At 39.5% G+C, this 24,616-nt stretch overlaps 1 protein-coding gene across 5 annotated transcripts in view; it reads right to left on the minus strand.

The window, feature by feature from the left end:
* Nucleotides 1–856: 856 nt before the first annotated feature.
* Nucleotides 857–24,616, minus strand: part of LOC126406091 (cytosolic phospholipase A2 gamma-like) — a 60,857-nt gene continuing 37,097 nt past the window's right edge. For 3 of the 5 annotated variants that reach the window (XM_050070252.1, XM_050070251.1, XM_050070254.1), the window contains exons 8-13: nt 23,157–23,303; nt 22,956–23,039; nt 13,666–13,820; nt 8,303–8,474; nt 1,724–1,892; nt 857–1,455 (exon numbers count right to left, since the gene is read on the minus strand). In XM_050070252.1, coding sequence (XP_049926209.1) covers nt 1,437–1,455; nt 1,724–1,892; nt 8,303–8,474; nt 13,666–13,820; nt 22,956–23,039; nt 23,157–23,303 — 746 coding nt within the window. In that variant the 3' untranslated portion in view covers nt 857–1,436. The remainder of the gene's footprint in view (nt 1,456–1,723; nt 1,893–8,302; nt 8,475–13,665; nt 13,821–22,955; nt 23,040–23,156; nt 23,304–24,616) is intronic. The other 2 variants (XM_050070255.1, XM_050070253.1) reach the window with 1 other exon arrangement.

Consider the following 24,616-nt stretch of genomic DNA (forward strand, 5'->3'; position numbering starts at 1 on the left):
ATGTCGTATGCTGTAAAGCCCTGTGAGGCAAATTGTGATTTGTGATATTGGGCTTTATAAATAAAATTGATTGATTGAATTGATTGATTGGAAGTGCGCTCGACTATGAAAGCCCGAAATACTGTGGACATTCCTCGCGGAGTCTGCTCCGCTTATTGTACGCCTGAGTATGTTCACTTCACGGATAAAGTATCAGCGTAAGCCAATCAGAGGCAGCGATTGCATTCCGTACACAAGCACACACAGAGAGAGGGAGGGAAAAAACACACGACTTGTCGACTCCTCCCGGGGGGTGTCGCCACTGACGTTGACACGTCGACAAATCGACTTTTCTGTTAATGCCCTATTAAGCACAGTTCATTCTTTCTTCGGTCCAAGTGGACATTTTTACCAAATTTGAGGAAACTCCCTCAAGGCCTTTTTGAAATGTTGCGTTCATGAAAATGACACGGATTCAAGGTCACAGTGACCTTGACCTTTGACCACCAAAATCCAACGAGTTCATCACTGAGTCCAAGTTAATTTTTATGCCACATTTGAAAAAAATTCCTTCAAGACATTATTGAGATATCGCATTCACAAAAATGGGACAGATGGACAGACGGATGGATGGACAGACAGACAATCCGAAAACATAATGCCCTCAGCCACAGCTATTACCAACACCTAGACATAAAAACTGAACTATTTATGGTGTCATAAATCCTGCTGGTATATCCAGGTGTCAAACTGAGTTGAAAGTGAGCACAGAACAACTTTTCCTCTTCAGCAGATGAATGTGAAAACAAATTCTGCACACACATCATTTTGCATAGTGAAGCTGAAACAGTAAAATGAAGACGCAAGAACAAAAATCTGTTTTTGACTGGCAGGGTATTTAAATGATCATAGACTACAAATTACAGATAATCAATCATCATTGATGAACACATGGATAAAGATCATATCACCGTTAAACACATAAGAAATTACTTCAGTGTTCACCAGGCACTAATATTAGGTGAAACAGGCTGACTTGCAGTCTGCAGTCCAATTCATCCAAAGATATTGAATGGGGTTGATTTCCTCCGCACCAACACTGGAAACCCATTTCTTTATGGGCCTGGTTTTGTGCAAGGGGGTTGTCATCAGATAGCACAGGGCCTTCTCCAAAGTGTTGACAATTTTTACTGTTTCTAGATTTCCCTTTATTGGAACTAAGAGGGCTAACCTAAAACATGAAAAAGGGGGTATCCAAATACCAAATCCAAATACTTTTGGCCATATGGTGTACACACTCTACAAGTGAAAAAGATATGATATGTTGTAACATTACATGATTGCATATTAGTTGTGTTATGCTGTGTTCTCTCTTCCTCCTGAGGCATAGAGCTTACACTTGTGCACAGCAAAACCTCCATCTGATTTATAATCATGATGAAACAAGAATCAGAGTTCTAGTGCTGCATAGATTTCCTGGAGGGAAGAAGCAAAAAGAAGAAGGGAAGAGGGCATGTTAGATTTCTAATAAGTCGGTTATTTAGCCATCAGCATTCCACATTTGTCTCTGTCTCAGTCGAGCACATGCACAGTGACACACAGGTATTACATAGGCTCCTGTCATTGGATCCCTTGATCTGTTTCTTCGACACACAGAGTCATAGTAATCCCACAGATTACGTGCTGTACCGAGATGTGAGATTTCAGTTTGACCTACACTGACGTTGCCCCCACCCATCCCTACCTCTTGTTGTGTTGGCGGAGAACAGCCTTGTTAATCTCCCTTAGCAGAGTTTCTTTGTTGTTCTTTATGTTGTCTTTGGCCACCTCCAACACAAACTCAATCTTCTCCTGGCTAAAGGGACGCTGGAAGGTGGAGAACTCCTCCATCTTTGCTTTCACTTCCTCTGCATCTGTAGAAAACAGTGAAGATCTGTTAAGGCTCCAATCACCTGTCACCTTTCTTCTTAATGCCTTGCTAAAAACTTCATTTGGCAAAATGAATGGTCATTTGTGTACAAATAAATTCTTAATTTATTTCTCCGGGATCTAAAACAGTGCAGTCTTCTACTATTCATGTTAAAATTTACTTTGGATTGTGTACCGTTAATCAAGTCCTCTGTGGCCTCCCCAGACCAGAGGAAACATCTATTTGTAGGGGCCCTTAAGTTTGATTTCAACCCCTGAAGCTGTCAATTTCAGCAATCAGTGTTGCAAAGTAATCAAAAGACTGCTAATTATTGTATTTCAGGACAACCTATCATGCATTCAAACTCACCCTGTGGCACATCCAGAACTAAGTTTGCAAAGTATGAACATATGCCAAAATTCTGTGCTACACATCAACTGATGAACACACAAAGTTGTTTATTTTGAAAGCCATTGGACACTCTATGAATCCTAGCATGTAAGCACATACTTAACAAACATGTTTCAATCAGTGAAATGAAAGAAAATGCTGAAATGCTGGAATTGTAGAAATGTAGAAATATTAAAAAGAGAAACCAGAAACTTCTGAAAATCCTTAAAGAGTTAAACGTTCTGACATTTGAATGGTTTCTGTAGCTGAATTTATGTAGAAGTAGTAATTAATCAAAAAATGTACAGGAGAAGTAGTAGTAGTGGTAGTAACAGCAGGAGTAGAAGTAGTTGTAGGAGCCGTACTACTAATAGTAATAGTAAAACCAGTTGTAGCATTAGTATTAGTAGTAGAAGTAATTCATACTTTAAAAAGTATAAAAAGTAGAAACAAATGAATAGAAGCATAAACATCCTTGAAGAACTAAACATTTTGACATTTTAATGGTTTTTGTAAATTAAAGTATGTAGAAGTAGTAATTAATTACAAAATGTACAGGCGTAGTAGTAATAGTAGTTGTAGTAGTGGCAGAAGTAGTAGAGGCAGTATTAGTTTTTTTTTTGTTTTTTTTTAAATTTTATGTACTTTATTAATCCCCGAGGGGAAATTCAATTTTTTCACTCTGTTGTCAATTACACACAGGTCTGAGCACACACACACCTGCACAAACAGGACCTATACATGCACTACGTGGAGAGATGTCAGAGTGGGGCTGCCCATGACAGGCGCTCCGAGCGGTTAGGAGGTTCGGTGCCTTGCTCAAGGGCACCTCGGCAGTGCCCAGGAGGTGAACTGGCACCTCTCCAGCTACCAGTCCACGCTCCATATTTTTAGTCGGGACGGGGACTTGAACGGTTCCCAACCCAAGTCCATGGACTTGGGTTGAGCTACAATGGACTGAGCTACTGCCGGCCCAATAAATAGCAATAGCAATAGTAGTAAAAGTCTTGGTTATAGTCGTCATAGCAGCAGTAGTAGTAATATGAATATATGTCTGTGTGTTCGTGTGTCAGAGCAGTAGTAGCACTAGTATTACAGAAACAGGCAGGAACTGAAGGAGGTCTAATCAGCTCATCAGAATCACTTGCTGATAAACACAGAGAAGCCTGAAGGATGTTTATAAAGACGCACACGGTTGCCATGGTAATTACTGAACACCTCTGTTTGTGTGTGTGTGTGTGTGTGTGTGTGTTTGAAAGAGCTGAGTCATGATTACAATTAAGCAATATCACACGAGAGGGAGTGATGTTGTACTGTGATATCGTCACAGTACAACATCACGAGCTTGAGTGTGATATTGCTTTTATACAACAGTTCAACAGTTAAATAAGCAAGGCTGATTAAGAAATGTTGAAAAATGAGGACAAAATAGATAATTTAAGCATTTTATTTGTCTTCCGCCAACAAAAATAGTTCCCTCAGGACTCCGCTGTCACCGTTGCTATGTAACGCAGACATGGTGCGCCAGGCACTTACTCTTTATACACATTTATCTGCACGTTTCCATTAATTGTGCAGCCGGTGAAATAAGTCTCTGGTGACTGCATGGTGGACTGTCGCTTCACAGGCACAGCCGACTCTGCCTTCTGATCTGACAGTATGTTGCTTTTCTCCAAGTCATTGAGCTCCGCTGATGAAACACTGACAAACCTGGATGTGTGCTCAGATGGATTCAGCTTCTCCTCTCCCTCATCTTCCTCTGATGACCATTCATAGTTCAATTCAAAACTTATTTTAGGAAATAAATCCATATTTTTGGCTGTTTGACAGTGGATGAATTAATTAGCCTACAACGCAACTGCTGACCTAAGCTGTGAGGCGGAGTGATACATACAGAGTGAAATAACCGTGATGTTGTACTCCAATATCATCACGGTTTTACTGTCTCTCGACCAATCAGATTGCAGGGCCGGAACTAACTGTTGTATAACACTGGTTAGAACACTGAATGACTGCTTGAAAAAGACGGTGTGGAACCAAACTTGTAGGTTCTATTGTTAAAGTCTCTTCACTTTGAGCACCCCAAGATGTTGCTGAACACAAAGATATATAATTTGTGTGGACAAAGTTAAAAATGACTGAGATCTGGCAGTTTTTTTTTTTTTTTTTTTAAGTTTTGGGCTTTGCTCAAACTTGATGAGAGAAAATAACATCACAGCCAATGGGAGGGAGAAGGGGGCTCTTGTTGCTTGAGGCAGAAAATGTAAAAAACTGTAAGTCCTACTGCTAAAATGAACACATCAGCTGAAAGAGGTCAAAAATGCCTACATTTGCATGTATATATTGTGTATGTAGAGTGGAAATTGTTGGCTGCAGAAGAGTTTTCAGATTTTGTTAAAGCAGAGAAGCAGAAAGATCTAGAGTGATGTCAGCAGTGATGTCACCCACCGTAAGCTGCGCAATAGACACCCATTATAAACTCCAAAAAGCATAAAATGTAACCTGCAATGGTAGAAGACATCAAAGAGCTGAATTATAGATAAATAGCTGAAGTTGTCGTGACCCGTTCAAGGTTTGAATTAAGTCTCTAGCTAAAAGTATGCATAAGCAGTAGCATTTCAAAGTGGATTGGGTTGAAGAGGATTTGAAGATTTTCCCATAGGAAATACATAGGGGAAATAATTGATGAAAAAAGCTTAATATCATATAAAGTATAAATAGTATAAATATGAAAAGTCATAGCAGAATTGTTGTCAATGAGCTCAACGTTTTGGTAGTTGAACGGTGTCTATAGCATAAAGTATGCAGAACTAGTTGAAGTTGCTGAAATAACTAGAAAATGCATTTCCTGCAGAAAAAGCACGTGGATGCTGAATGCTGAAACGAAAGAGGATGCTAAAATGCTGGAAATGTAGAAAAATCAAAGTGAGAAACCGGAAACTTCTGAAAATCCTTAAAGAGCTGAACGTTTTGACATTTGAATGGTTTCTGTAGCTGAATGTGTGTAGAAGTAGTAAGTAATCAAAAACAGGAGACAGGAGAAGTAGTCTTCAGGAGAAGAAGTAGCAGAAGCAGTACTATGACTACTAGAAGTAGAAGTAGCAGTAGTAGAAGTAGTTGTAGTAGTAGTAGTAGTAGTAGTTGTATTATAAAAATAACCACTTCCTCCATGCTTTTATTTTTATAGCGTCTTTTGATATTATGGGTCTTTTATTTTGGCGCCCCTCTGGTGATACCAGAAGTTATTATTTTGACGTGAGGGAGCTCGATTGTTAAAGTCAGAAAGTTCGCTCCTTGGTATAACTCTCAAACCCGTAAGTTAAAATAAATATTGTGAAAATTTGAAAGGAATTGGCGACTGACCAAACTGGAAGAATCTCGTTTATTCTAGGCAGACAGTCTCAAAACGTATAAGAGGGGCCTCCGCAATGCCAGAGCAAACTATCACTCAGCTTTGATAGAAGAAAATAAGAACAACCCCAGGTTTCTTTTCAGCACTGTAGCCAGGCTGACTGAGAGTCACAGCTCTATTGAGCCTTGTATTCCTTTAGCCCTTAGAAGTAATGATTTTATGAGCTTTTTTAATGACACAATTCTATCTATTAGAGGCAAAATTCATGACCTCTTGTCCTCAGATAGTACCTATTTGCTCTCAAACACTAGACCTAATATATATTTAGATTGCTTCTACACTACTTCTCCTCAACAATCATCGTTACGTACTAAAGTTTGTTTTGGAGTTCCACAAGGTTCTGTGCTCGGACCAATCCTATTTACTCTATATATGCTTCCTTTAGGTAACATCATTAGAAATCACTCTGTAAATTTCCATTGTTATGCGGATGATACACAGTTGTATTTATCGATGAAGCCAGAAGAAACTAATCAATTAACTAAACTTCATAACTGCCTTAAAGACATAAAAACCTGGATGAGCACCAATTTCCTGATGTTAAATTCAGACAAAACTGAAGTTATTGTTCTTGGCCCCAAACAATACAGAGACTCTTTATCTGATGACATAGTTTCTTTAGATGGCATTGCTCTGGCCTCTAGCACTACCGTAAGAAACCTCATAGTAATGTTTGACCAAGATTTGTCTTTTAATTCTCATTTAAAACAAATCTCACAGACTGCATTTTTTCATCTGCGCAATAGTGCGAAAATTAGGCCTATCCTGACCCGAAAAGATGCAGAAAAATTGGTCCACGCTTTTGTTACCTCTAGGCTGGATTACTGTAACTCTCTATTATCAGGTAGCTCTAGTAAGTCTTTAAAATCTCTCCAGCTAATTCAGAATGCAGCGGTACGTGTACTAACAGGAATTAAGAAACAAGATCATATTTCTCCTCTTTTAGCTTCTCTGCACTGGCTCCCTGTAAAATCCAGAAATTAATTTAAAATCCTACTGTTAACTTACAAAGCTCTAAATGGTCAGGCTCCATTATATGTTAGAGAGCTCATAGTGCCATATTATCCCACCAGAACACTGCGCTCTGAGAATGCAGGGTTACTCGTGGTTCTTAAAGTTACCAAAAGTAGATCAGTAGCCAGAGCCTTCAGCTATCAGGCTCCTCTCCTGTGGAATCATCTTCCTGTTGCGGTCCGGGAGGCCGACACCGTCTCCACAATCAAGTCTAGACTTTCCTCTTTGATAAAGCTTATAGTTAGGGCCGGCTCAGCCCCTAGTTAGGCTGACTTAGGCCTAGTCTGCCGGGGGACCTCCTATAATACACCGGGCACCTTCTCTCCTTCTCTCTCTCTCTCTCTCTCTATATATCAACATATTGTACCACAATAGCCGTAATTATAATTATAATATTATTACTTTCATTAACCTTATTGTAGCTACTGTCATTACCGTCTGTCCTGCATCTCTCTCTGTCTCTCTTTGTGTCTCATTGTGTCATACGGATTACTGTTAATTTATCATGTTGATCTGTTCTGTATGACTTTTATTGCACGTCTGTCCGTCTTGGAAGAGGGATCCCTCCTCAGTTGCTCTTCCTGAGGTTTCTACCATTTTTTCCCCCGTTAAAGGGTTTTTTTGGGGAGTTTTTCCTTATCCGCTATGAGGGTCCTAAGGACAGAATGATGTCGTATGCTGTAAAGCTCTCTGAGGCAAATTGTGATTTGTGATATTGGACTTTATAAATAAAATTGAATAGAACTGAATTGAATTAGGTCAATACATATAAACTTGTCTGCTGATCTTTCAAGATAAATGTCATAGTCAAGGATGAATGGCAAATTTTTAGTACCTTACTGTTTTGTATTTGAATTAAAGTTTAGTTTGCTAGTTGCCAAGATTGAATGTCATGAAGGTCATTGCGGGTTCAAGCCCCTTTTTGACCAACAAACGAAAGCCGCTCAGTAAAAAGCCGCAAGCAACAGCGACTGTGTTTTGAGCCTCACAAAGCTTCATAGTCACTTCAGCTCAGTTAATTAAGTCAAAATAAGGAGTGAGAGCAATCACACATTTGTTTTATCATTACAATGTATACAGCACTTCAATATTTGCGCACACAAAGTCTTGCTTTTTGCCACCACGATCTAGCCATCATGATGGCCTTAATTGTCCAAGAGGCTCTTTGTAGAGCATGTTGAGATGTAGATGTTTGTCATATTTCAAGTCAGTCAGACTCATGGTGTAAGGGGCATGGACTCAAGGTTTTCACTTTTTGGGCTCTCAATTATAGCGCCACCATCAGGCTGATTAGGATCAAATTTTATTTGAAGCATTAGGACAGCATTTCCATTTATAGTGCCACGTTTCATATTTCTAGCTTATTTCAGGTCATGGTAATTTGAGTAAAGGTGCATGATTAGCACTCAAGATCTGCCTCCAGAGCAGTTCTGCCTCTGAGAAGTAAATTCATGAGAAACTATATATATATACTGTGTGTATATATATATATATATATATATATATATATATATATAGAGAGAGAGAGAGAGAGAGAGAAGAGAGAGATAGATACATATAGATATAACTATACTAAAGAATATGTGTGCACAACAGACCTTTGCAGTTGCGTCTGTTGAAGAGTGGCAGGTAAATAATTGAGGGCTCATTCTGTTTTCCCTCAAACACGTAGCAATCCTTTGGCCAGTCTCTCTCCTCCAGGGTTTTGTTGTTTATATCTGGGAAAGCCCTCCTTACCTCAGCTGCATAGTCTCTTGCAAGAGTCAGAGTCTGTAAAGGGAGCACAGAGTGAACATTGGTTTGCAGGTTTCACAGCAAAGTCTGGGCAATAAATTACGTAAGGGATAATGTATAATGAGCCGGTGAATACTGGGATAATAACTCCCGACAGGGGAATAGAACCCCGACGCGCAGACACGTGGAGAAAGCGAGGGAAAAGATGTTAAGATGCCAGAAAGGAAAGGGAATTTACCGGGATACATTGAACCACGAAGCCAGGGACCGGTATATGGAGAAAATGAACGCTATAAATGGTTTGGACCTAGCCTTGGACCAAGACGTTCATTGCCTCTTACTACCAATGTGCAATACACCTCCCAACCGCTATAGTGGCGCTGTGGCGCAGTAGAAAGCCGGTGCACTCATTCATTGCAGGACGAAGAAGGGGTGAAGAAAATTTCAGACATCCGAGATAAAAATGCATGTTTATTGAACAATAACGGATATACAAACACACGGCAACCCCCGTACACCTTCCTAACATCTGTGCCTATGAGGTGAGTACATTACATGTTTGATTTGAACGTTTATGGAGATGTGAATCGGTCTAGACTGGGAACCCCCAAACGAAAAACGGGGTTCGTTTTCAAGACATTTTGGTCCAAGGCTAGGTCCAAACCATGTATAGCATTCATTTTCTCCATATACCGGTCTCTGGCTTCGTGGTTCAATGTATCCCGGTAAATTCCCTTTCCTTTCTGGCATCTTAACATCTTTTCCCTCGCTTTCTCCACTCGATGCGACTCAACTACTGCGTTTGTTTACTGCTGCCCGTAGCCATCAACATGGCGACGACGTCCATGGTGACGTCACTGTGCCCATTCCCTATAGTGCTAGCTACACAATGTGAAGAGCAAAAGGAACCAAAAAAATCCATTCTCTCTGGCGGCTGCAGGCCTGCAAAGAAATTGACCAATCACAGCCATCTGGTCCGCATGGGAGTTACTCCTTGCTCAAATTTGCACTCTCTCTCTTACCTTCCGTCCAATCCCCTCGCTCCATTTTGACACTCCTCTGCTCCTCGTCCCGCCTCGTCCCAGCCCCCCTTCGCATTTGAAAGTACAAGCGGTTTGTAAGGCCCTGGGGATGGCCGCGCTGCCTTTGTTTACAATGGTTGCTAAGCTACTAAGAGCAATGCTAACGTTAGCATCCGGTGGTATGTAGACAGCTGAGACGGTGACAACACTTGGCAACACAACACAAACGTGGACAAAACTACATATATGAGAAAGGTAAGAGCCGCTGCACTCTTGTGCGCCACCATGTTCTGTCTCTTCAGTTCCTTTGACCGATGGAGAAAGCTCTGGCAAGATCTGGGCCTGAAAAGTGATGCTGATACAGTGGAGTTTTTGTTGAACAGGTAATATTTCGTTATTATTGTGGATGTTGTGACATAGATAACTGTATGCTGTATGTAACTGTATGTTGCTATGTGGGAGGGGGTGTGTCGTTAGGAGGCTCCGAGGGGAGGGGGACACAAGCTCGGAGGGGAGGGATCATGGAGCACAGAGGGAGGGGTGTGTGTGAGGGGGGGGGGAATGCTTTTTTCAAATCTTTCTCATCGTCTTTCTAAACGTAGACCATAGCTTTAATACCTGTTGTTGTTTGTTGATTTTTCCTCAGCTTTCAACACTATCCAGTCACATCTTTTAGCAGAGAAGTTAATCAACCTTTTGAATCTGGATTTTAATCTTGCTGGATGGATACTGGACTTTTTAACTAACAGGTCCCAGTGTGTGAGGGTAAATGGCTCTTTATCAAATCAGCTGCTCTCCTCCACCGGTTCTCCTCAAGGATGCTGTCTCTCCCCATTACTCGTCATACTGTATACTAATGATTGTCACAGCAACTATGCTAATAGACACATTATTAAATTTGATGATGACTCGGTGATCGTGAGTCTTCTCGAAGGGGATGAGCAACATCACGGGCCTGTGGTTAATGATTTTGTATCATGGTGTGATGAATCCTTCCTCCAACTAAATGTGTCCAAAACTAAGGACATGATAATCAGTTTCAGGAAGTCCAGTCATTGCCCAGTACTAACCAGCATTAAAGGTGCAAATATTGAGCTGGTGGACAGCTATTAATACCTGGGAGTAGTTGTGGATAACAATCTGTCCTTTGATTCTCATGTTGCCTCCACAACAAAAAAAGTCCGGCAACGGCTTTATTTCCTGAGGAAAATGTCTTCTTTTAGTGTTTCCTCCGAGATGATGACCCTCTTTTGTAGAAGTTTTATTGAATCAGTTTTTTTTGTTCTGCATTGTTGCTTGGTATGGAAACCTGACTCTGGCCAATTAAACACAGGCTTGGTAGCCTGACCAAAGTGGCCAGTAAGGTTTCAGGGAGGAGTCAAGCCCAGCTTACTGACCTATATAGTAGGCAAGTGGTCAGGGAGGCTTCTTCTATTTTGGAGTGTGTAAATCACCCCCTTCTTTCTGAATTTGTATTGTTGCCTTCAGGCCGTCGGTGGAAGGTGCCTGCTCTTAGGACAAAGAGATTTAAGGTGTCCTTCGTCCCTTCAGCCATTCAATTGTTGAATAGCAGATAGTCTGTAAATTGTTCATGTGCTTATGTCTATTTGCACAGATTTTTCAGGCTGCTGAAATCTGCACTTTGCATTGGCACTTTGCACATTGATACTGATTATATTCCTATTAATCTTCATTTATTTTTATTATTAAGCCTCCTAGAATCTGCCCATTATGTCATGTTATGTGTTGCTGTCCATCAGTGTTTTGTATGTTGTATGTTTTGTGTATTTTCCTGGCTGCAAACCAATTTCCCTGAAAGGGACAATAAAGATACTTTGACTTTGACCTCCGTTCCCAGCTCAGAGGCGAGCCCACTCTGTCCCCCAGCAGGGCAAGGAGGCATAACAGCGCAATATTCCAGCTCCAAACAGGCAGTGTAAAAGGGCCTATGGTTTACCAAAACCATCCGAAAGCATGCACAATTATGAAACAGCAGCCAACAGTGTAAGAGGATACAAAAAGGACTAAATTACAGTGCAAAAGTTAAAGGAGCTGATGGGATCACATTTCACTGGAGTTGTCTCTCGTATGATTCCATTGCCATCGTTTGATTGATAGATTAATAGATTGATTGATTGAGAGTTGGAGCCAACCATAGAATAAAGGAACTATAGGAAGGAAGTATACAGTTTGTAGTGTATGTTTTCGAACAGAAGTCAGATGAAGGGGACAGGTGATCATTAAGTTTAGAACAAAAATTGACTGGGGGTTAATGTTAATGGAAAGTTTGCTTCACTTTAGCTACATAGTCTCATAGAAAGGGGCTAGGTTGTGGGGAGACTGGAGCAAAGAGGTTTGCATGAAAGCATCTAAAATAGACTGACTTGGTTGCATTAAGTCCAGTAGAAGACATTTCCTCCCATGATGAAAATTAATGAACCCAGCAAGCATTTTTTGGTTTAAAAAAAAACGTCTAATAGCCGTCTACATGAAGACCTGACGTCTAGGCTAAATCACAGCTGAATTTGGGCTGTCAGTGAAAATTTGGTAGACGTCTAACCATAGCCAAAGTGTAGACGTCATCAATTATACGGCTATGTAGAGACCATGTCCAAAAAATGGAGATAAACATATTTTAATTACTGTTGACTCTCCATACATGATTGAATATCATACCGCACACCATCTGCAATGGCGAAAATTACATTTAATCAATTTCAAAATTAAATCGGCTAGATTTGGGTTACATGTAGCTAGACTAAATCGGAGCTAAATATACCCAGTACGTTTAAATCACGACTATTGTTTGCTGGGAAGCTCTTGTTAAAATTGAGTCACATTGACCCTTTTTTTGCATGCGTAGGCCAATAATTTATTCTTTATACCATCTGCCATTCACTCTTCACATGCATGCTCATTCATAATTTCCCACTGTCATTGTCTCGGTCTGACAGCTGAGATATAAGCTGTTCTATCAGCTGATCACAAGTTGACCAATAGCACAGAGACACCTCTATTAGCTATTAGCTATCTTGCTGCCTATCGTTTAAAATATGGTTCTCTTTTGGCTCGTAGTTCTTTCAGGCTGCGGTTGTGCACACTCTCCACCGATCAGCCTCCCAGGCTCAGAGTCATCACCCACCACTACAAACCAGTTTCTGGACTCTATTGGGGATTGATCGTGCTGCTGCTCAGATGCCCCTCGTTAACAAACCCACTTTACTTCCTCTGGAGTCTAAGCGCAAAAGTCTGTCAAATCATAATTATTTAATTGTTACTACATACACTTGTAATAAACAATTATCCTTATTTCATTCACCTGTCCCTCCTGATTGAACTGACTGAAACTATAGGTCAGTAGTAGTTTTTCACTATTACTCACATCAGTGGGTCCCAACGTTTTTCCTTCAGGGACACCTTTTCTACCATTGAGTAAACTGACAACCCCTGCCTAAAAGATATATTTTATGGATATTTTGTACATTCAATGCAAAACACTGACAGAACAGAACAAGCTGTACAATTACCACAAATAGTAAACACAATAAGTGCTGAATGTTTGTGTGAAATGAGCAATTTGGATGAATTTTGCATTAATGTCCTGTAAATTTTGCATCAGAGATGAGTTTTCCTGACATTTTGGGAACATTTTATTTAATTCTCTGTCTATATTATGTATATTTTCTAAATTTTTAACAATCACACGAAAGTTCAGCCAGGAAGACTATACTTTTACCTCTCTCATGATGAGCCTGCTCAAAGACAGTGAAGTCTTTGAGAATACAGGTTGTGTTTAGGACTTTTCCATGCCCTTATCATGTGACATTTAAAAAAAAAAAAAGTTTATATCTTGAATAATAATCTAAACCTATAAAATAACATTTGCATTTCTTTCATTTCTTCACATAAATCAATGAAATGCTAAGTTATATACCTACTGTAAATGTTTATTTAAGCTTTCTCACACATATTTACAGAAAGAGGACCTTGAGACCCCCTGTGAAGCTTTCAGGACCCCTAGGTTGAGGACCAGTTACATACATTATATCTTTGAACTGATTGGCTTGCAGTCAAAGACCTATATATGGTATTAAAACTATACTGCCAGCAATTAGCTTCAATCCAGGGTTCAAGCAGATTGAAACACACACACACACACACACACACACACACACACACACACACACACACATTCTTTACAGTACCTCAAACATGTTTCCAGCACTATACTCTGGTGCAACGATTAGGTCGATGTCTCTCTTGTCTCCCAGAAATGGAGGATAGGCTACGTTAATCAGCAGCCCAGCGTCTACCAGGTGGAATCTTTCTTCAGAGCGGAGGCAAAGTGGAACCATGGAATCTGCCCAACAACAGAATTAAGAACCTATTTATACACTTACTTACTTAGTGACTTGCGTACTTATCATTTTCTGCATATTTGCCAATTTCTGGGCATAGGTGTCTTTTTCATGTGCAACTATGTCCATATACCTCCCTCAATGGTCATTTGAGATTAAATTAGAATAGAATAGAATATATCTTTATTGTCCACCATGAGTGGAAATTTGTCTTTGGCTCACCAAACACAAAATACAATATTGTAAAAAGCAGACAGAGTTGTCAGTAAGACAAGCATAATAGAGGCATTACTGGCTTGTGGCTGCCAAGAGTTCATAGCGACATCGTTTTTTGATCCTTCAATGTCGGCTCAGCCTATCATTGTGAAGTAAAATTCACCAAGCACTGGATTGTTCACCCACTAATAGGGAACATGAGCTGGGATTAGACCGTCTTGACACAGGTTAGTTTAACCCTACTGATGTGTTCTTGCAAAAGTATTCCTGCTTGGCCACAAGCCATTATTGAATAGCTTTTACACATACAGTATGGAGCAACATTAGCACTAATTTAGAGTAATGTTTGTTTCCACATGAAAAAAATAAAAGTAATACGTTTAAGCTCTTTATCCACTCCTAAGACTTATGTTATCTGTGGGTTCATTACTAAAATTTGTTAATTGTAGTCAATTGAAATCCTTCCAGATCCTTTTAAATACATGTTGAGATTTGACCCATAGAAAATATTCTTGTTGTCTTTCCTGCATAGAGTTAGATGAGAAGATTGATGTCGCTTTTATATTACTCTTCATAATTTTGTATTTAACAGACTAATGACAGTATTTCTCTTCATTTAATACAACCGCTATTCCAGAAACGTTGGGATGCTGTGTAAAACGTAAATTAAAGACACAATGCAATTATTTACAAATCTGTTTAACCCATATCAATTAAATACAATGCAAAGAGAAGATATTTGGTGTTAAAACTGCTAAAAATGTTTCTTCCTCATTCTGAATTTGATGCCTGCAACATATTTCAAAATAGCTGGTACAGGGCCAACAAAAGACTGGTTGAGTTGTAGAATGATCAAAAAAACACAATTTTTGAGAACATTCCACACGTAAATAGGTTAATTGGTAACAGATTAAATTGTCATGCTTGGATTTGAAGGGGGCATCCTGGAAAGACTCAGATGTTCACAAGCAAAGACGGTCACTTTATGAAAAATTGTGTGGGCAAATAGTCCAACAGTTCTCAATCCACAATAAAGACTTTCATCATCTGCAAACCATCATATCATCTAAGGATTCAGAGAATCGAGAGAAATTTCTGCATGTAAGGGACAAGGCTGAAAACCAATATTGAATGTCTGTGACCTTCGAACTCTCAGACTGCACTGCATTAAAAACCAATATGACTGTATAAAGGATATTACTACATGGGCTCAGGAACACTTTGGAAAACCAGTCAGTAAACACAGCTCGTCGCTGCAGCTACAAATGCAAGACTCTCCCATGTCAAGTGAAAGCCAAATGTCAACAACATCTAAAACACTGTTAGTACAGCAGATTAGCAGATAAATTGTGCACTTTTTGAAAAAAGCATGAAATTTCTACCATAGTTTGTACATACCATAAGGTTTATTTTCAGATGTGGAGGGAAGTCAGATTTGACCTCTGAGCCCCGGGAGAGGTCAAATTCAAGATGGCCACCAATAATATTCAAATATGCTTAACTTTGGAACCAAACACAGTAGAAAAACATTTAAGGTGTCATTTCCAACTAAATTTAGGGTGCCCATTCAGTTAATGATACTTTTTAAATCACCAGAATTCAAGAAAATGCATTTAGGTCAAAGTCATGGTCAAATTATGCAGACAGAGTGAGATAAAGGGTGCAAAAAGATGGTTTATTTCCAACATAATAACAGTAATGATAATGATCATTAAAAATGTATTTACTTACAATATTATAGTGGGCCTACTATGCTTCTTATACTGAAACTTGCTTTGAAATTAGTAATAACACATCTACATTTACATGCCAGCTATTAGCTCTCAAGCCTGTTTGATACCGGCGGCACAGTATTGAGCTAGGCTACTTTGCTATAACCATTCCCTTAATTCAGCTATAGTCCTATTTAGCACAAATTACCAAGCTGAAATCTCTAGAACATACACTGTTCAATCATTCAACTGACTTCAGCTCATGTATGTTCCAGACTGTCTTCTGGTTTAGCTGGCAGAATTATTTTGATCAGTGCCTGCATTTTTTTTTTTTTTACCACAGAAGCTAGCTAGCTAACGAGCTAGGCAGACTCATTCCCGGCTACAATCAAATTCAATGTATTTGCATGTTAAGGCTTTACTCAAGTATACTTATATTGGCGCCGTTTCCCAGAAGAAGGAGTTGTAAGATTGAGCTGACCCACTCTTAACAGTCAGTTATCGACAAAACGCTCACAGATCCAGCCGCATCAGGCAAATTAAGATGACACTAAGCAAAGAGATATTGAAACAGTGCGCACCGTATATATTTTGATCTATTTTATACTTCAGTACGAATGTCGTAGAAAGACAAAACCAAAACTGGCTTGTTCGTCTCATAAAGACTTACAAATCATGCGCTGCAACAGGAAGAGAGCTATTTGCCCTTTCAAAGTAAGATGTCATTTTTCAAAAGTTCTCTTACTAAAAAAATATTTCCTCCTACACCGTTTATCGTATCGACTTTAAACATGCACACGACAGACCAAGCCCTGCTAAATAATTACTCTGAACAACTTTGTCAATACTTGAACGGTTTGGATTTTATGCCCTTTTAAAGGTGACATGTCACAAAACCTCTTGACATTTTTTGCACCACCTAGACACACTAAAATGGCTGTTGCGCCCTGTAGGAATGATGTAGAAAGATTTTTTTTTTTAAATTAGATTTTAACGGTACTACTACTCTTATCGATACTGCTTATCGATCCGGTATTTTAATGATACTCTTATCGATACTTTTTGACGAAGAAAAAAAACAAATTAAGAACATAAATTGCTTTATTTTCTCAATTCTCATTATGCAACAAAATAGTTTTTTAACAAAACATTTTACTTTTTACAACTTGAAATGTAAAATATATAAAATAATAGCGTTGTCACGGTACCAAAATTGGGACCCACGGTACGATACCAGTGAAAGTATCACGGTTCTGAGTAGTATCACAATACCACAGCAAAAATTAGGCAGATGTGCCTTTTGTCATTTCTAAAAAGATAAATCACTTTTCTATAATACATCAATGACATTTCAATGGAATAAATTACTTATTGACTTATTCATACTTCAAAAACAGCATCAATAAGTGATTAACATAGGGGGGATCAAAATAAAATAAATAAATAAAATAAAAATCAACCAGCCACCCTCCTCCCCTGACAAGTAAAGAACAGTCCCTAAAGTGCGCTGAGGTTTGTGGACCATTACCTGCCACAAAGAGTAATGTGAATGGCTCGTTTCCCCTCTGACACGTCACATACCTGTGTGCCGCCACGGCTCGGCTGTTCAGGTACTTCTGGACAGTCATGACACCAACAAAGAGGAAAATATTGGACCTGGAGCCAGGCTTCTCCGTAAGCCGTTATCTTGCACCGCGGAGCACTATGGTCGCCGTATTTGACAGGAATACATATTCCTGTCTGTGTCTGTGACCCCCGTTCAACCCACAACCAACAGGATTCTCCTGCTGCTGGTTGAAATCTGTACTCGCACAGCGTGCTCCTGAATGATTTTTTACTTGCACAAAACAATTTTTAGTCGCAAATGCAGTAAAATGCTCGCACCATAGAGCTCTGTGGAAAACAAATCACTGTAGCATATATAAACAAATCTAGCCTACAAGTAAAAAATATGAGGTATTCTAGGTATGTTAGGTATTCTAGGTATTTTATATGGTGATGTAATATTAATCACTATGGATATATAGACCAGAGGGGGGGAAATCCCACGCACCCAGCCCAGGCTATAGTCTAATTATGGTTATATTCATGTATTTAGAACTATCTGAAAAATACACAAATAAAATCCCAAATCTGAAACCCTATTTAGTAAATAGGGTTGCAAAATAGCTAATGGTTATTAACTCCATGTGTTGGCTGCTAGCATAATGTTACAAACCTGGACTGGACGTCGGTGAACTAGCTGTGCTAGGGCAGTCAAACAGGGTGAGCGAGACAGATCTCTCATCTTCAGGGAGAATAGCGAAAATTGTGATACAATGACGGATAATTGACGGAGTTGGTGAGATAAATGTGGAAGATAACGTTTATCTTGTTAAGAAAAAAAAAAAAAAAAACGCGACTGCTCCAGTACCAATAGCAGAACCGTTAAGGTCAGAGCTTATCAATACTGCGGTCTTGAAGAATGTAGCCCCGGGGCTCGTTCAATACTGGGGTTCGGTACCCATCCCTATTCTTTGTGCTCCACTGTCTCGCAGGTTAACTTCTATCACAGCGGTGTCTGGATAGTGTGACGTGTGTGGTTGTGCTGCTGCTGTGGTCCTGCCAAATGCCTCCTGCGGCTGCTGTGATCATTAGTCATACTTCTACTGTTATTATACACATATGTGTATAATAACAGTAGAAGTATGAATCATATGATTATTGTCACATATGTATACTGTCAGATATTAATATATACTTTCAACATATTGTACCACAGTAGCCAGAATTATAATTATAATATTATTACTTTCATTAATGTTGTTGTAAGCTATTAACATTATCGTCTGTCCTGCATCTCTCTCTCTCTCTGTCTCCCCTTCTGTCTCATTGTGTCATACGGATTACCGTTAATATATTATGTTGATCTGTTCTGTACGTCATCTATTGCACGTCTGTTGTCCTGGAAGAGGAGTCCCTCCTCAGTTCACTTCCTGAGGTTTCTACCGTTTTTTTTTTCCTGTTAAAGGGAGTTTTTCCTTATCTGCTGCGAGGGTCCTAAGGACAGAGGGATGTTGTATGCTGTAAAGCCCTATGAGGCAAATTGTGATTTGTGATATTGGGCTTTATACATAAAATTGATTGATTGAGTGATTGATTGATGTCGTCAGTAGTTTGGTTTTCAGAAGCCATCAAAGTTCTACTCCCAGGTCATGGGTTCATTGCCAAAAATGACCTTGCGTTCTATTGACATTGCTTGTTTTATCGACATTTCGACTTTTACAAATAGGCTAATTCACACTGTCTACGTGAGCTCTTAGTTTCTGTTATTGTGATAGGTAAGGCGTTCCAAACTGACATAGCTCTGTACATAACTGATTTCTTCAATGCATTAGAATTTGTTATAGGCAGAGTAAAATGAACCAGTGTTGCCTGTCTAGTGGAATAGGTATGTCTGTCATGAGTATAATTAATCCATTTATATAAACAATATAGTTTTTTGTTAACACATATGCTTCTGAAAAGTGCAGAAGTTACTGTGCATATGACAATAAACACTTTGAATCTTGAATCTATATGTTTTATCTTCATAAAACATATGCTTTAGCCACAGCTTTGAGCATGCGCTCAAAGCTGTGGCACAAGTTACGCACCGAAATCTGGCGGAAGAAAAATAATAAGACGAAAAATAAGTATGAGGAATAATAAGTGTGTTCCTGTATGTGCTGTGCACATCAGGCACACAAATAAAATGAATCATGACTATCATTTATCATAATTTGTCCACACATATCCCACATCTGCATGAACATATGAGATAGTTTACCGCACCCAAAAAATGCATCAGGGCACAACAGAAACACATCCACCCTCCAAACCTGCAACATTCAGATATTGGGCAACTGACAGGTGTAATTGAGCTCAGCTAGAACGTCATCAAGGGATGCTCCACCCACTACTCTATATAAAGGCGTTGCCACATCACACATGTGTGAGATACCATGGCTGCTTTACAGCATATTCTCGCTGCTATACAACAGTGTCGCCATGTGCGAAGCCAAGCCGTCTATGTAAATGCATTTGTGCATCAGCACTTCAGCCAACTTGACGTGCTGTCAGACCGGGCTGTCCAAACGAAGTACCAAGATACAACACCTCATCAACCAGGGTCTCCACACACCCAGAGGGCAACCCGGTGCAATTTCGCCCTGGCTGCACTGCGTTTTTACGCAGTGGGGAGCTTCCTGGACGTGGTGGGAGACGGCACCTGCCTCAGCAAGGCGTCTGTGTTTTTTTGTTTAAATATAATACATTTCCTCATTATTCTCTTACCGAGACTACTTATTATTCAGTTGTATTCTTGTTTTCGTCATGAAAATAGGTCATTAACAAATATTTATCATCTTAGTTTTTCATTAGAATTATTAGAACACACATACACACGAGCAGCAGGGAATTAGTGCGTTAGGTAGCAGCGCTGTGTGTGACTTATGCGCTGATTAAGTGGTGGGTGATCGATTTGCCTAACATCGATTGATTTAGTTTCAGCACCGCGGTAGTGGACAGCTCCTGTTAAGAGCTTCTTAAAGAGCGATCCTGGGGTGTTGGTAGCTTAGTGGATAGTGCCGGCGCCCCATGTATAGAGGTGATGCCTGGCTGCAGCGTTTGCAAGTTCGACTCCGGCTTGCAACCCTTTGCTGCATGTCGTCCCCCCACTCTCTCTGTCTCCCCATTTCACACTGTCCTGTATATTAAAGGCAAAAAGCCCAAAAAAATAATCTTTAAAAAAAAAAAAAAAAAAAAAAAAAAAAAGAGCGATCCTAAGAAGGGCATTAAGAACACATCTGGGAAACACAAGTATCTTTGCGACCCTTCTTACCAAAGACATTCTTAACTGTGCTCTTAAGTCTTAAGATCGCTCTTAACTGGGAAACGCGGCCAATGTCTGTACATAGTCAGTCAGTTTACCTGGTAGGATATTTATGTCAGAAGTGCTCCCTGTCTCGTCACTTGTGCATACTGTAGCCTACTCATCATGTTGCCTACTGACTACATTGCTACTGGCATTAGCTACTGATGCTCTAGAGGGCCATCTGCTGATAATGATGTGCTTAGCAGGAAAAAATAACCACACATCCCAGTTAATGATAACTAATTACTTAATAATACAGGAGGGTAAAAAGAATAATTGAAATATGTTTAGGGGTTCATTAAAAATAAAAAAGAGGCAAATTTTTACCTTGACCTTGACCTAAATGCATTTTCTTGAATTCCATTGATCTCAAAAGTATCACTAACTGAATGGGCACCCTAAACTTAGTTGGAAATGACACCTTATATGTTTTTCTATTGTGTTTGGTTCCAAAGTTAAGCATATTTGATTATTATTGGCGGTCATCTTGAATTTGACCTCTCCCAGGCCTCAGAGGTCAAATCTGACTTCCCTCCACATCTGAAAATAAACCTTATGGTATGTACTAACTATGGTAGAAATGTCATGCTTTTTTCAAAAAGTGCACAATTTCTCATAATTTGAGAGTTTATCTGCTGTACTATGTTGACTTCTCTGAGCCTAAGCTCATCTGGACTGACACAAAGTGGAAAAGTGTGCTTTGGTCTGACGAGTCCACATTTCAAAGTGTTTTTGAAAATCTTGGACATTTTGTCCTCCAGGCTAAAGAGGAAAAGGACCATCCGATTGTTATAAGCTCAAAGTTCAAAGCCAGCTTGATAGTATGGAGGTGTGTGAGTGCCCATGGCATCATGAGTAACTTTAAAATATAAAAGTAGTAACGCACACAAAAAATTATAATGAGGTGGTAATGACTGGCAATAGACTTGATTGTAGAAAACAAGTGTCACACACTCTGGCTCCATAGGCATTTCTTTTATTTTTGATGATGAGATCACCAAGCATACTGACACACAGGTACACTGATCTGTTCTATGGGCCACACCTTTGTTACACAGCTGATGATGATTTAGTGATCATGCTACACCATTAGGTTGAGCAAATCACAGTTACACAGCTGACAGTGGTTAGATAATCATGCCACAGCGTTGAGGCAGGCTGAGCAAAGAAACAATTTTGAGGCCTTCAATAAATCAATACCTCATCATGAGTAACTCTCACATCTGTGAAGGCTCCATGAATACTGAAAGGTACATATAGGTTTTGGAGCAACACATGCTGCTTCTAACAGTGTGACTTCACAGTAAAAGAATGAGGGTACTAGACTGACCTGCCTGCAGTCCAGACCTGTCTCCCACTGAACATGACGACAACAGAGACCCTGGACTGTCGAGCAACTAAAGTCGTGTATCAAGCAAGAATGGGAAATAATGTCACTTTAAAAACTTCAACAATCAGTGTCCTCAGTTCACAGTGTTGTTAGAAGAAAAGGTGATGTCATACAGTGGTAAACATACTTCTATCCCAACTGTTTTCGAATGTGTTGCAGACATCAAATTCAGAGTGAGTGTATATGTACAAAAAACAAAGTTTGAATATTAAATATCTTGTCTGTGTACTGTATTCAGGTGACTATAGGTCAAAAAGGATTTGCAAATCACTGCATTCTGTTTTTATTTACGTTTTACACAGCGCCCCGACTTTTTTTTTAACTAAGGTTGTAGAAAGGTACTACCAGCAGCTAGTTAACTTCTCTTAGCAAAACAGCTAGCCTTGCTCTGTCCAAATGCTCCTCTCAGGGCTTGTTTGTTCAATGTGTACAAAAACCAAAGAGTGAGAACAACTACATTTATGCAGATTTTATACAATTTTCTGAGGGCTCCTTTGGGTGCCTGGCAACCCTAGAATGATGACATGATTTTAGAAAGTTACTGCACATGCTCAAGAAATCATTTGGCACGCTTTCATAATAACACATTTTAACATTTCAGGGTTTTGTACAAATTATTTTATGGAGATATACAGAATCATGTTAATTAGTGAGCTTTAGAGGTGTTGGTAGATGGATTCTATTACCTGCAAAGCCAGGCTAGTTGTTTTCTGTTTCCTGTTTAAGTTACGATAACAAGCCACAGGCTATAGCTTCAAATTTACCATACAGAGTTGATTGATAGATCTACTTAACTAACTTTCAAGAAGAAAATAAATAAGCATATTATCCAAATTATAAAATTATTCCTTTTCTAAAAGATGAACAAAATAGCAGTTATGACTAAGTTTAATTGTGATGAGTTGCAAGAAGTCTGTCCTCTCACCTGGGTATTGGTAGAGGAAGTTTGCTGTTGTTCCCCACTCCCATTTCATAATCATGGGGAGGACCTTCTTAGTAAGCACAGAGACTGGGGGAAAATACATCAGAAGGAAATACATGGATGTGTTTACATCGCATTTAAATAAAATAGGCCTGTTTGTCGACAACTGTGACCAGTCTAGCTGTTTATCTGGCATACACTGACCATGTGTTTTCATAGGGCCATCCTCCAGACTCTGGCTCCAGGTCTCTACTGCAGCCAGCAGTTCCAGACTCCACTGCTGAAAAAGACCTTTTCTTTCAGCCGAACTGTTTGACTCCAGCAACACTGACTTATTATGATTTACCATGCCTAGAAAAGATATGAGTCTAAGGAACACTGTGGCATTTTGAATCAGACATTTGCTGCGTTATTATTTCATCACAGACACAAAGGATTTCAAATGGTGTGCAAATTGGAAAAACATTGATGGCATTACTTTCTGGGTATCAGTGGCTCCAATCTTGCAAACTGGCTTGCAGCAAATAAACAGTTGGGTTTAATGAATAAAGAGGTCAGTTTTATAGTAAATCATCTGAGTCACGTTCTCATTCCCAACTCATCAAATTTGGCAGCTTGGTCAGAGGCTTTACACTTGGCATGTCAATTTCCGCTCGTTATATGCTTAGTGTCTTTTCAAATTTTGTCTTCATCACCAAAACGATTCCCCTGCAACCTGTCCATCAAAATGAAGCTTAAAACGTGTGGGGTTTTGTTGTAGTCTGTATGAATTTCCTCAATTTAAAACACAGTATCATTGAAATTTAAGACTATTTCCATCAGCTGAAATATATTTTCTATATATTTTTACTGTCAATAGTTTCTATTGACAATGCAAAACAAATCTTTTGGTTCATAAATCATCGTCTTTCACTTTCTGACTGATCAATGTCCCCCACTTAAAGGGCTGGTGGTGTGGTCTCAGATAGTAAATAAAACTTTGTATCGAGAGAGAGAGAGAGAGAGAGAGAGAGAGAGAGAGTTAAAAGGCACACCTTAAACTAGGTAACACTCCTTTAATCATGAGCAATCATTTGCCCACTGAAATTTGCAAAGATTAACTTGCCAGTCAAATGGTGCCGACCCAAATACGTGTGGAGACCACAGTATAAAGGAGGCATATGAGTGCATCTGCTATCCCACACCCTCCTCTGCAAACGGCATAGCAGCAACAGGGCCCCTAAGTAAAGGGCTCTGCCTCTGTTAATAGAACTAGCATTACAATATTGTAACCTTCATTCTATCTTACACAGGCTCTGCAATCTTCTGGATACAGTGATGGGAGCCCAGTGAATTAACGTCCTGCAGGGGCATCGACCCAGTCACACTTAAAGGTGATTTATGGTTGTGCATAGACCCTACGCACGTAACCTACGCATGTCGCCTATGTCGTTGTGACCATTTTTACTTGTGCGGTGGTGTGTCTGTGTCACTCTGCAGTTACACCTCCAAAACACTAGTCGGCGGTGGAGGTTTCTGTGAAGTGCTGTTAAGTTTAGTTGATTCAAAACACACATTAAACACACATTAAACATGGCTTAATAGAGACAATTTCAAACACAGGTACACAAATCAGCTTCACTATAACTCGCAGCATTCACAGACAAACACTTGTCTTTATCTGG

The sequence above is a fragment of the Epinephelus moara genome, chromosome 18, assembly GCF_006386435.1.
Source record: "Epinephelus moara isolate mb chromosome 18, YSFRI_EMoa_1.0, whole genome shotgun sequence".
NCBI classification, from domain to species: Eukaryota; Metazoa; Chordata; class Actinopteri; order Perciformes; family Serranidae; genus Epinephelus; species Epinephelus moara.